This window comes from Penicillium rubens (genome assembly GCF_028828025.1).
Source record: "Penicillium rubens strain IBT 27055 chromosome Unknown utg000002l_segment0_segment0, whole genome shotgun sequence".
In the NCBI taxonomy this organism is placed as follows: Eukaryota; Fungi; Ascomycota; class Eurotiomycetes; order Eurotiales; family Aspergillaceae; genus Penicillium; species Penicillium rubens.
This window is the reverse complement of record NW_026890600.1, coordinates 698,577-710,602: the sequence shown is the minus strand read 5'-3', so window position 1 is coordinate 710,602 and position 12,026 is coordinate 698,577. Positions and strand designations below refer to the sequence as shown.

Below are 12,026 nucleotides of genomic sequence, written 5' to 3'. Positions count from 1 at the left end.
TTTTACTGTCCTTGCCTCTATTAAATTTTCCAGCTTGATCCCTGTGACGATTGATTTAAGCTGTTGCAGTTGTATCGAAGATTCGTGCCACCACTCAGTTATGCAGTGTTGTAACTAAATGCTCGATATGCATATGCATTGTGTTACACATCCTCTTGTTAGACTCATATCCGAATACCATCTTCATCATGCATCCCTCTTTAGGCCCACGGTAGTCATACCACACATGTATTAAACTACAATCAAGGATCTATATCGCTTGCAGAACTCCTCAACGACTTCAACAAATGCGTCAAGAGCTGCAGCAGACATGGCGATGTTCAAGGTGATTGTTCCTCGGCTCTGAACCCAGAACCCTGCATTCACCAGTTCCAACCAGAAAAGCTGCTTGAGATCCGTGTCCTCAATGGCAACAACATCATCTCGACAAGTGATCTGCTCAGCGCGAAGACCTACATTAGTGGCATGGACGCACATAAGAGAACCCTGGCCAGTAACGCAGAACTTCGATCCCGCAAAGACCCGTTGCAGGCGCTGACGCAAGTCATCACCTTGAGCATTGAGCGATTGAACAACTTCAGCCGTATACACTTCAGAGAGTCCCGCATATCCAGAGTGCAACATCAAAGTGTTATTCTGGAATGTGCCAGAGTGTGCCAAAGCCCCTGGCGTAAGAGGGTTGAACACATCCATAATATCTCGTCGACCACCGAAAGCCCCAAATGGCAAGCCTCCGCCTAGATACTTGCCCAAAGTGATAAGATCCGGTCTGATCCCGAGCATATCTTTCAATCCCCCCGGTGCCAGCCGAGATGTCATCACCTCATCCAGAATCATTAACGCGCCCGCTCTCTCGCTCTCCTCGCGGGTTGTTCGTAGGAACTCGAGTGATGCAGAAATGAACCCGCCAGCCCCCTGGATTCCCTCTAGAATGACAGCGGCAATATCATCATTCTGGGAAAACGCTTCCCGAACAGCCTCGGAATCGTTGTACTGCAGGAGTACCCAATCACTCTGGTCGATGTTGTTTTCCGGGATACCATTTCCAAAAGATAGCACGCTACCGTGGTAGGCTCCTCGGAAGACGATAACCTTACGACGGCCGGTGAATTTCCTGGCTGCAGCAAGACAGTGTATGTTTGCTTCTGTTCCAGAGTTTGTAAATCGAGCCCGTTCAAGTCCAAACCGCTCACACAGCAACGACGCATATCGCTGCTCGTAGACATTCGTTGCTCCCAGACTCAACCCGACATTTTGAATGGTTTCTGTCAACACTTTTTGTAGCGTCGGGTGAGAGTGTCCATATAGTCCGGCGGATAATTCGCCGACTAGATCATAATATCTGGGAAATAGTGTTACCTAGGTAGTCCATACGTTCTCGTGGACCAAGGGAATGTGCTTACTTGTTTCCGTCTTCATCCCACAATACTGAACCTTCGCCCTTGCGCATGAAAACTGGAAATGGTGCTGTGTGTAGTAGAGTGCGGGTGTTTCCTCCTGGTAAGCTGGCGAGTGACAGCTTATGCAGGCGTTGCGACTCAGGGTGCTGCTCAATGAATCGAGTTGCGGCATCGCGGAGAGCTGAGTCCATGTTTGTGTTCGTTGTTCAAAAAACTCTTGTGATGTTATCCATTGATGAATGTCGGTTTATATAACCGTGATATGAGCGGGGAAATCTGATGCCCGGAATTTGTAGATTGTCCGTCTTCCAATAAATACGTTCACGAGTCCGCTATATAGCCATATATTATCATGGCATAGATTAATTCCCTAATAGAGCAAGCCTAGAGATTATACTGTTCTTCATCAGAGATGAGTCAAGAGAAGGCCTTATGATTCCAGTAATATCACCATGGACAGATATATATTGGAAGATGTATGCACCAGGCAATGATTTAGCATCATCGAAATGGCTGGCTCACAAGAAACACCTATGAAACAAGACACAGATAATTATTGAATAAAGCATCAATCCTATACGATGGAGTGAGTAATGATATATTTTGTCATCTTCGTATTTATTGCTCACCGTAAGGCCCCACGTAGTCAAATACTATTGAGATTCTATGCAGATCGCCCCTTTTTGGAAGAAATTCACATCTCACACAACACTCGTTCGAAGGTGTTTCCCCCTTTTGCTTGGGGATAGGTGAGCCATGTCAACCTCTTCCAATATTCTGCAGATTCTCTTTCTCTATGCTGCCCATTGCCTTATACCTGCGACTCTCCTAATCGCAACACCAAAGCGATCTGTTCTTCGGTATCTGTGGATTCCATGCTCTATCTTCATTGTATACCGAGCTATACCGGTAGCCACAGCGCTAGGCCCGGGATTCGTATGGTGCGAATGTGGTCGCCTATTCATAACCATCGTCTTCCAATGTCTAAACTTGCTACTCATCAACCCTAAGGGTAGCAATGATTTGCCTTCTGGGGTTAGCCAGAGCTTTGTGGCTCAAACCTATGCCGCAACTCGGCTTTTCACTGATCCTCGTGGGATCAACACTCCCTGGCAAATAAAAAATGCCCCGCCACAGCCAGCATATTACAAAAGACGTGATATGAACACGCCTCCACGAGGTCGCTTTCTGGTTCGCCAAATCGCCATCGTGGTTTGGCAATATCTAGCTCTAGATGCCTTTGCTACACTTGCGTTGCAACAGGCACTGGAGCAAGAGAAAAGTGGTATATTGCCGCCAGTACCTCAATGGGATATCTCAACCGAACAATGGATTGAACGTATCATCTCAAACCTCATGGCTGGATTTGTGGTGAGCCGAATTCTTATCGATTTCCACCACCGAGTCTTCTCTATATTTGCCGTTGGACTCGGGCTCGACTCGCCTGCAAACTGCCCTCCATTGTACGGAAGAGCACTGGATGCCGATACAGTCCGGGGTTTCTGGGGGTAAGCTCGCTCACAGCAAGTCATTTGGACGGGATACTATACTGACATCGATTTCGCAGAAAATTCTGGCACCAATTGCTGCAGAACCCCCTGACCTCTGTTAGCGGATTCATCACTAAAGACCTATTAGGTCTAAGGCCGAAGTCATTAGTGCAGCGTTATATGAATGTTTTTGTTGTTTTCTTCTGCTCGGGCGGGCTGCATCTCGTGCTCGATATTGTGCAGGGAATCCCACCACAGGAATCCGGCGCCATGTTATTCTTCGTCACTGCCCCTCTGGGTCTCATGATTGAAGATGGCATCAAAGCGATATGGGAATCTTTTTCGAAGTCTGGACAAAGCAAGAATATTCCGAAACCGCTGTGGCAAAGGGCTCTTGGCCTGACGTGGTCTATGGCATGGTTGGGTGTCACCTCGACTGGGTTCTTCTACCCGCAAGTGGTGAGACCGGAAAACCAAGCCCTGGTTCCTTTTTCTGTGGCAGGTAAGATTGGACTGCCTATACAGGCGGGGATTGTTCTGGTTGGTGGTGCTGTGCTGGCAAAGCTGTTCGAGGTTGAGGTGTGAGGTCGCGGTATAGATCCTGGGCCTGGTATAGACTTTTTGCCGAGATAGATGTTATATCTTATGCAATAAGTACATAGCTATATATTCGTGTATAAAAATGTATAAAAATGTATATATACTTGTCTGGATAAAAGAATAAAACAAAGAAAAGCCTTGTAGATCCAAATGCTAAAAGCAGCGAGGGATACGCACTAAAATGGAAAAGAAGGAGGCCGTGCGTGGCCGCTGTTGACAGCATGTCTCCATCACCCCGCAACTTTTCCCCTTAACTCCAGGCGCATGGAAGCTCCTATGTACCTTGAGTTTTGAGATGTCCTGAAGCCAATTGGCTACTTCCCGTATTGCGCCCGGGAAATCATGGACCCTTCGCAGGCTTCCAGCAATGTAACGGGTATGACCAAGGTGATTGAGACGAATGAAGCTTGCGCTGACCATACAACACAGTCGAATACACAGATCCTTCGGGCTTGTTTCCGCTCATTCAACCCATCGTTGAATCAAAGCTCCCCCTGAGAAATCTCCACTGGAAATCGCCAACCCGCCCCGTGCGGTCAATCGAGTCGCTCCGCATCGGCTTCACACCTGCGCAAGAATCAAACGAACGCAAATCATCGAGCGATACTGTTCATGACGCAGTCGCCCATCGCCGACACCAGATTCCCGGTCTACGGCAGACCCCATACCTGAAAGTTTACCTCCTCCGATGCGACGACAACGAAACCTACAAGGCGACCGCCCGACGGAACGTTCGCGAATGGATCAAGGCCAACGCGTCATCCCAGAGCTCGCAGTCTGCAACTACTAGTCAGGAAAAGCACGATGCGTTCGAGTGGCTTATCCTGCACGTGGTACCGGATGCCGACGCTGCGGACAAGGCAGCCACACCTACATCCAAATGGGGCCGTGGTTCGACTACGGTGCTAGAAAAGGCGAAGGCTGACTTTAATGGATCGTCCAAGTCTGCTGTGGATCGTGTGGCGCAACTGCGTCTCCCAAAGCAGGGGACCAAGTCCCCTGAATTGACCGAGCAATTGGAGGATTTGATTGATAAAATGAAGAACGGCATTCTGGCTTCGTTTGATTTACGTGTGGCGCAATATGAGGAGGATATAAAGGAGAAAGACTCTCAGCGCAATTTGCCAGGTTGGAACTTCTGCACGTTCTTCATCCTTAAGGAAGGTCTTGCTAGGGGGTTCGAGAATGTGGGTCTGTTCGAAGATGCGCTGGCTGGATACGATGAGCTAGCCGTTGGCTTGGATGCAAACATTCGAGACCAGCTCGATGGGAGTGGCGACCAACACGGCGGTGCACTCTCGATCACCAGCAAGGACTGGGCCGAGATGGCCAAGAAGGCATTGGAGACGGGGGCTTCCGATACCCGCGACGATGACGCGACTCTCTTTTCGGAGATTCAGCCGGAGGATTTCCCATTTAACGCCAATAAGATGCCCTACCGGGAAATGATCCTAGCAAGCGATATATCCATCTTCGATTTCCGCACATACATCTTCTCTCGTCAACTGACTCTACTACTTCGAGCTGCGAGAGCTCCTTCATTGGCCGGCAGCGAAACTGCGGCAGACGGCAACGCAGCGAGGTCTGGCAAGAAGCCCGAAAATCTCATTCTGCTAGCTGAAATCTGTGGAAGAGCAACTGAATTCATCGGTTTAGCTGCACATACCCTCCGCTATGATCTTGAATGCGGTCTAGCGGATGTAGTTCATGATGACAAGACGGATATTATCAACAATCTAGTCTCCGTGTGGGCATTTTCGGCAGCCTTCCAAATTCTGAGTCAATCCTCTACTCCGACCCTCATGCTCCCCGAGTCCTCTCTTCATGCCGTTGCACAATCTAGTGAAGCCGCTGCTGCCACGATGGCAGATTCCCGTGCCGATGTGCCTCGCCGCTCTAGTTCCCTCATAGGTCCACCTGGTGCCCGACCTGGCAGGCCAGTGACTCAGGATATCTCTGACAGTGTGGGTTTGCTTCAGCGGCGATCAACTATGGAACACCCTAAGCCCATGCCTATTCCGACGCAAAAAACTGGTTCTGAACAGCTGTCATCTGGAAGGGCGGAATTGCTTCTTCTAGCTCGGCGATCCCTCGAGGAGATTGCTCGCAGACGAGGCTGGGCTGAGAACTGGAATGATCTCGGTCTTCTGTTTGATGATCGATATCGTTCTGGGGCAAGTGACCTGGCGGAGATCTCGCTGGACGGTGATTATGAAGGGTCACAGACACCTTCAAAGAAGAAGCAATCGTCGCTTGTAGGCATCGAGCTTCCTGGCCTCAAGGCCGCATTAAAGTCAAAAGAAGCCTTCCTGTTTCTCTATGAAGATCTCACAGACCGTTTGATCCGCCATCATATGGCAGCCAACCGTGTCAACGCCGTGGAACAGGCCCTGGCTGAAATTGCTATTCTACGATACCGCCGCAAAGACTACGAGTCTGCTGCTTCTTATTTCCACCGGATGGCCCCCTTCTACGGCTCCAAATACTGGATTGTTCTGGAAGGAAGTATGTTAGAACTCCACGCGCGGTGCTTGAAGGAGCTCAGACGGAATGAGGACTATGTTCGGATGATGATACGGTTGCTTTCCAAATTTGCTACATATGCGCAGGCGCAATTGTCAGTCAGGCAAAAGTCCGTGGCTTGCTCAATTCCTTCTGCTGAACAGGAAATGTTAGAAGGACATGTCCGCGATTTGTTCGAGGCGTCTGGTGCTCTTCAAAAAGATGTCACTGCTTCCTTGACAGACTTCTTTGGCGACCTCCGTGTCGACCCAGCCATTCGACTGTACGATAACAAAGATGGATTCCAGATCCAATTGTCTTTACGATTCCTTTTGGGCCAGCAGATCGAGATTGACAATCTCAAGGTGCGGCTGGTCAGCTCTAACAGCTCTCAGAATTCTGAGCACTGGATCGATAGCTCAGCCAAATTTGTGGTGAAATCATCATCAACACAGATTTTGATTGACTGCTCGGTAAGTGCTTGTAAGAGAACTTCTACTGGTAGTAACTAACCTTTTTGCAGACCACACTTCAAGGCAAGTACTTCATTGACCGGCTCGAGATGAGGGCTGGCAACCTTGTCTTTAACTTGAACGCCGGGCACGACTCCGCCCTTCCTGTTGGCTTCCGGGAAACGGAAGACTCTGAGGAACGCGACAACCAGCCTTACATCTATTGTTACCCTCCAGCGGAAGCCCTACAGGCGAAGATCGTGGCACCGCATCTTATTAACCTTCAGGCCATGCGGACGCTGGAGCTGGAACTTGACAGCGGGCGAAATGATATCAAGAGTGGTACGATCCGTGTCCGGCCAGCTACTGCAGGCCTACGGCTTCGACTTGCAGAAACAGAAGTTGTGGATGGCAAGCTCGAGGTCGATGCCAACCATGAGTCAGGCATTATCGAATTCGCGCAATTGCCGGCGCGGTCATTCGTCCGACTGCGTATCCCCTATACTGTGGAGGAGGCCTTTTCGACACTCTCAGCGCGAGCAGAGATCGGCTATGAGACTGAACAAGGCCGATTCGCTTCCTCGGCATCATTCAGTGTTGTTTCAGCACTACCTATATCGGTCAACGTGCAGGACATTTTCAAGGATGAACTACTATTCTCGCGTTTCACCATCAGTCCGGCCATGCTGATCCCGCTCCGTATTATGAACTGCAGTCTACCGAGTTCGGACATTTACGACGTGCAATCCAGCATCACTGGCCCCGTCGCCCTTGATGTCTTCCCTAAGCAGCCCGCGTCTCTTCTTTACAAAATCCGCCATAGTGAGGGTAGCACGTCCGCATCAACGCCGCGTAGCCTACATCTGAGCATTGACTTCACATGTGTCGACGATGAGTGCCTCGATGCAATCGAAAAGCAATTCGCTGCTTCCATCGACTCCAGTCCATTCCGTCAGTACGCAGCGCTGCTCACATCGCACATTGTCAACAGTTTCCGCGCACAGCTGTCCACGAATGACATGGAAGCTATTGGGCTCATTCGGGAAGTAAACATGCTGCCCTATCAGACTGTGCGATGGGACGATCTACTTGGAGCTTTGAAAGCACCAGGCGAGGATGTGCGACAGTGGCTCAAAGAGTGGCACAAGGTAAGAACCAACTCGAGTGTTTCCAGCCAGCTATATTTTACTCACATATGAAACAGAACAACCCCACGATCCAGCTCCCCGCACAACCTACCATCCCGACCCGCCGCATCATCATCCCTGTCGACGTCCCCGAGGTCCAAGTCGTGCACACAGCCGACCTCCAGCTCCAGCCCAAATCCACCACCGACCCAGGGCCCTCCACCCACGCCGCCGTCGGTCAGATGATCGTCGCCGAGCTATGCCTCCGCCACACACGACGCTGGTGTTCCCCAGCGACCCGCGAAAACGCCGACCAACCCCTCGAATGCTCCTACGAGATCCACGCCAATCCAGACCAGTGGCAAATAGGCGGTCGTCGGCGGGGCAACTTCCTCGCTCGCGACGGTGCATCCACCCGCTTCACCGTCCTACTACTCCCCCAGAAACCAGGCCATCTCCTTCTCCCAGGCGTTGAGATCCGTACCTTCCTGCCACCGGCGCCTCAACCCCCGACGTCGCCGCCTGCGGCTGATGCCGCTGGTTCCATGGCGCCGGCTCGTCGCTCGATCCCTTGTGAGGTTGACTACCGTAACCATGGCGAGACGGTTCTTGTTCTTCCGGACCTGAAGAAGACGACTGTTACTCTTAGTGCTGCTGGCGGTAATCATGCTGCTGGTGGGGGATCTTGGCTTGTTGATTCGGAGCGGCGGATGGAGGAGGTTCGCTGATTTGATAAATCTGTATGGGGTGGTGAGGGTGATTGTATGTATAATGAGTCGTATATAGGCTCCCTGGGATACTTGTTTGTATGTAGATCTACGATTCATGAATCCTTTATTCTTTTGTGAAACGCTTCAGTTATACTTCGTACTCCGTACTATATTTGCTGTAAGTTGTATAGACCTCGGGAATATGGTTGATGGTTTCGGCTGGGGCTGCTCCCGCTGGCCCTTGGCCCGATACAGACTAGTATGCACTAGTATGGATTAACTCCATATCTGAGCTAGGATCGAGGTTTCTTCTAACTCGCTTCTAGCAGGCTCACGTATTACTTTTTCTACCTCACGTGAAGTGGTTGGATATTCCCAAGTACAATATTCTCTATATGTACTCTGTAGAAGTCGGACAATAGAAAAGTCCGAGATCGGCCTGATCAGATCTTATCTAAGGTGGCAAAATGATAAGGCCAGGGGAACTAAAGAATTAAACATCTGAAAGTGAAAATTAGCGTCTGTGTATTTTTCAAATGGAAGTGGGGCCCCAACAAAACCAAAAGGGTCCCAACAAGCGGGTAGAGGCAATTTTTATATCCCCGTACCTATCTGAATGTCTGAGTAAGTACATATGTATTCTATTTTATATTAAATTTTGAATGTATTCTATTTTATATTAAATTTTGACATTTTCATGGGAACAATTTAATGTATTGATAGAGTATTCTATACATTCTAATGCTCACATCTAGTCAATTCAGTAAATGTGAACTACTAGGTAGACAAATAAGGTTGAGGCCATAGTTCTGCCAACACCGAATTACATCCGGAAGGCCAAGAAAGTCGAAAAAGAAAAAGTGGATCACATGTCCCTTGCGCATACCACTGCCGAGCCATCTCCAGCCCTCGAGCGTAGTCTCGGGTCTTGATACTCCGTACGGAGTATCCAATTGCACATACATAAAAAGCAAAACCGATTCGCCATAATGATCTTGCATCTCGGATCCAGTGGAAGACTTCCAGGCCAATCCAGGGCCGTCTACAACATACTTCGTATACATCACGAAAATGACCCGCCGAGGCAAGTTGATCACTTTAATCTACCCATATGCAGCTACACCTTCACCGTATTCTCGGCATGTGAAAGCGACATCCAAGCGAACACCTGATATAGCCTAGATCACATCGGTCAGACCACTATATCAAAATTGTTGGGGGAACGGGATTAACTAAAGAACTCAGAGAGAAAGCGCATAGAGGTACGATGCACTCCGTAGTCTGGGTATATGTTGTAGAGTAACACAATGACATGAATACGAGATCGACTCCGAGGAAAGATCAGCCCTATTCTGGCTATTCTGGCCACATGCAGTTCATGCGAAAATTCAATGAAGGCGAAGTGGATCTAGATATCTGTAACTTTCAGAACACCATACGGTTGGATTGCCCCTGGGGGTGGAGTGGCGGTATGAAAATTACCACCCCACGGTCCCATGGGATTGTTTTTTCTTTTTGGAATTTTTGGTATTTTTTGCCCTTCAATTTTTCTGTTTCTCTTTTTGAAAGGGGGCTGTTTCCTTCTTTTGTGTCTTTTCTTTCTTTTCGTGGTCAATTGCTTGCTTTCTCGTTGGCTCTCGTTGGCTCTTGTTTAGAACGGGGCTTTCGTTTCGATCTACTTTGTCTTTTGTGCAACACCCCAAAAAACTCAAAATATTGTGAGTAGATGACAGTTTACTGCTCCGATAATCCCCAGCTAATCCGACCACAGGTTGTTTCTTGTTTTAAAAACGACTTTCCGTTTCTGCTTTGAAACGCTTGTCCTTCGTTTCATTCCAATAGAAAGGGATATCTTGGGAGTATACGCACCGTGACTTCCCAGTTAGACACTGTCAGCCTCAACAACACCCAACATGTCGTCTACCGCAATCCCCAAGCGCGTTGCGCTCAATCGCAACCCCGCTACAGAGTCCTCAACGGCCAGTTCTGTCTCGGCTTCGCCCTTTGACAGCCCTCGCCAGTCTCCCTCCTCTACCTCCCTTTCCTCGATGGCTTCGGAGCAGGAGGGCAGCAAGATGCTCGATACCTATGGTAACGAGTTCAAGATCCCAGACTACACCATCAAGCAGATTCGCGATGCCATTCCCGCTCACTGCTTCCACCGCTCTGCCGCCACCAGTTTGTACTATGTCTTCCGTGACATGGCCATGTTGGGATCCGTCTTCTACCTCTTCCACAACTATGTCACCCCCGAGACTGTCCCCTTCATGCCGGCCCGCGTGGCCCTCTGGACACTGTACACCATCGTGCAGGGTCTCGTCGGCACCGGCGTGTGGGTTCTGGCCCACGAGTGCGGCCACCAGGCCTTCTCCCCCTCCAAGGTCCTGAACGACACTGTTGGCTGGATCTGCCACTCCCTCCTGCTTGTCCCCTACTTCTCCTGGAAGATCTCCCACGGCAAGCACCACAAGGCCACCGGTAACCTGGCCCGCGACATGGTCTTCGTTCCCAAGACCCGTGAGCAGTACGCCTCCCGCGTCGGCAAGACCCTGCACGAGCTCGGTGAGCTGTGTGAGGAGACTCCCATCCTGACTGCCGGCAACCTCTTGGCCCAGCAGCTCTTCGGCTGGCCTATGTACCTGCTCAACAACGTCACCGGTCACAACAACCACTCCAAGCAGCCCGAGGGCCGCGGTGTGGGCAAGCAAAACGGCTGGTTTGGCGGTGTCAATCACTTCAACCCCTCCAGCCCTCTGTACGAGGCCAAGGACGCCAAGCTGATTGTCCTGAGTGACCTGGGTCTCCTTCTCACCGGCTCTGCCCTGTACTACATCGGCACCAACTTCGGCTGGTTGAACCTGCTGGTCTGGTACGGTCTCCCGTACCTGTGGGTGAACCACTGGCTCGGTAAGTTCCACAAGACACAAAGAACAACAGTTCTTTCGAATCCCTGTTGCTAACAATATCCCATTGCAGTCGCTATTACCTTCCTCCAGCACACCGACCCTACCCTTCCTCACTACCAGCCTGAGGTGTGGAACTTCGCCCGCGGCGCTGCTGCCACCATTGACCGCGACTTCGGCTTCGTCGGCCGCCACATCTTCCACGGAATCATCGAGACCCACGTGCTGCACCACTACGTCAGCAACATCCCCTTCTACAACGCCGACGAGGCCAGCGAGGCCATCAAGGGCGTCATGGGAGACCACTACCGCTCTGAGGCTCACACCGGCTGGACTGGTTTCTTCAAGGCCATGTGGACCTCTGCCCGTGTCTGCCAGTGGGTTGAGCCCACCGAGGGTGCGGTCGGTGAGAGCCAGGGTGTCATGTTCTACCGTAACACCAACGGCGTCGGTGTTCCTCCCGCCAAGATGCCCAAGGCTCAATAGATATTGAGGCCTTGAGTGCTTGTTTGGTTTTCTTGTTTTTGTCCCCTCTTGCATTGTTCTGATTCGATTTCAACTTTGATGCCTTATGTTGTATACTTTGCGTGGATATACACAAGGTCAAGACGATTTTCCTTGAGAGCTTCGGCGGGAACCATAGATCAAATTTGACGTTTCTTTTCTCATTGAGCCGTTCAAGCTTTTTCATGATTGTCGTTGGTCTCTCGCATCTTCATATTGCATCTCTTACCTTTGATCCTTAGATCCATTTTTTGTTTCTTCGGTGAGGTTGAGCTCATGTTGCAAGGATGTTAGGGGAAAGAAAGGAGCCTGATGAAAAGGGAGAAAGAGACGGTCGC

The 12,026-nt window shown here is 50.2% G+C and overlaps 4 protein-coding genes across 4 annotated transcripts; 3 read left to right on the top strand and 1 right to left on the bottom strand.

The window, feature by feature from the left end:
- Window positions 1-231: 231 nt before the first annotated feature.
- N7525_002713 (aspartate aminotransferase family protein) lies at window positions 232-1,591 on the bottom strand (the record flags this gene model as incomplete). Its single annotated transcript, XM_002559682.1, has 2 exons — window positions 232-1,342; window positions 1,404-1,591. 2 exons carry the CDS (start codon window positions 1,589-1,591, stop codon window positions 232-234), a joined length of 1,299 nt encoding a protein of 432 aa, XP_002559728.1.
- Window positions 1,592-2,156: 565 nt separating this feature from the next.
- Window positions 2,157-3,475, top strand: pyr8 (acetyltransferase pyr8; the record flags this gene model as incomplete). The annotated part of the gene is made up of 2 exons (XM_002559683.1): window positions 2,157-2,908; window positions 2,968-3,475. 2 exons carry the CDS (start codon window positions 2,157-2,159, stop codon window positions 3,473-3,475), a joined length of 1,260 nt encoding a protein of 419 aa, XP_002559729.1.
- Window positions 3,476-3,832: 357 nt separating this feature from the next.
- On the top strand, window positions 3,833-8,299 carry N7525_002711 (putative TMEM1 family protein; the record flags this gene model as incomplete). The annotated part of the gene is made up of 4 exons (XM_002559684.2): window positions 3,833-3,866; window positions 3,920-6,465; window positions 6,516-7,592; window positions 7,649-8,299. 4 exons carry the CDS (start codon window positions 3,833-3,835, stop codon window positions 8,297-8,299), a joined length of 4,308 nt encoding a protein of 1,435 aa, XP_002559730.1.
- Window positions 8,300-10,194: 1,895 nt separating this feature from the next.
- Window positions 10,195-11,670, top strand: N7525_002710 (oleate delta-12 desaturase odeA; the record flags this gene model as incomplete). The annotated part of the gene is made up of 2 exons (XM_002559685.1): window positions 10,195-11,188; window positions 11,258-11,670. 2 exons carry the CDS (start codon window positions 10,195-10,197, stop codon window positions 11,668-11,670), a joined length of 1,407 nt encoding a protein of 468 aa, XP_002559731.1.
- Window positions 11,671-12,026: the final 356 nt, after the last annotated feature.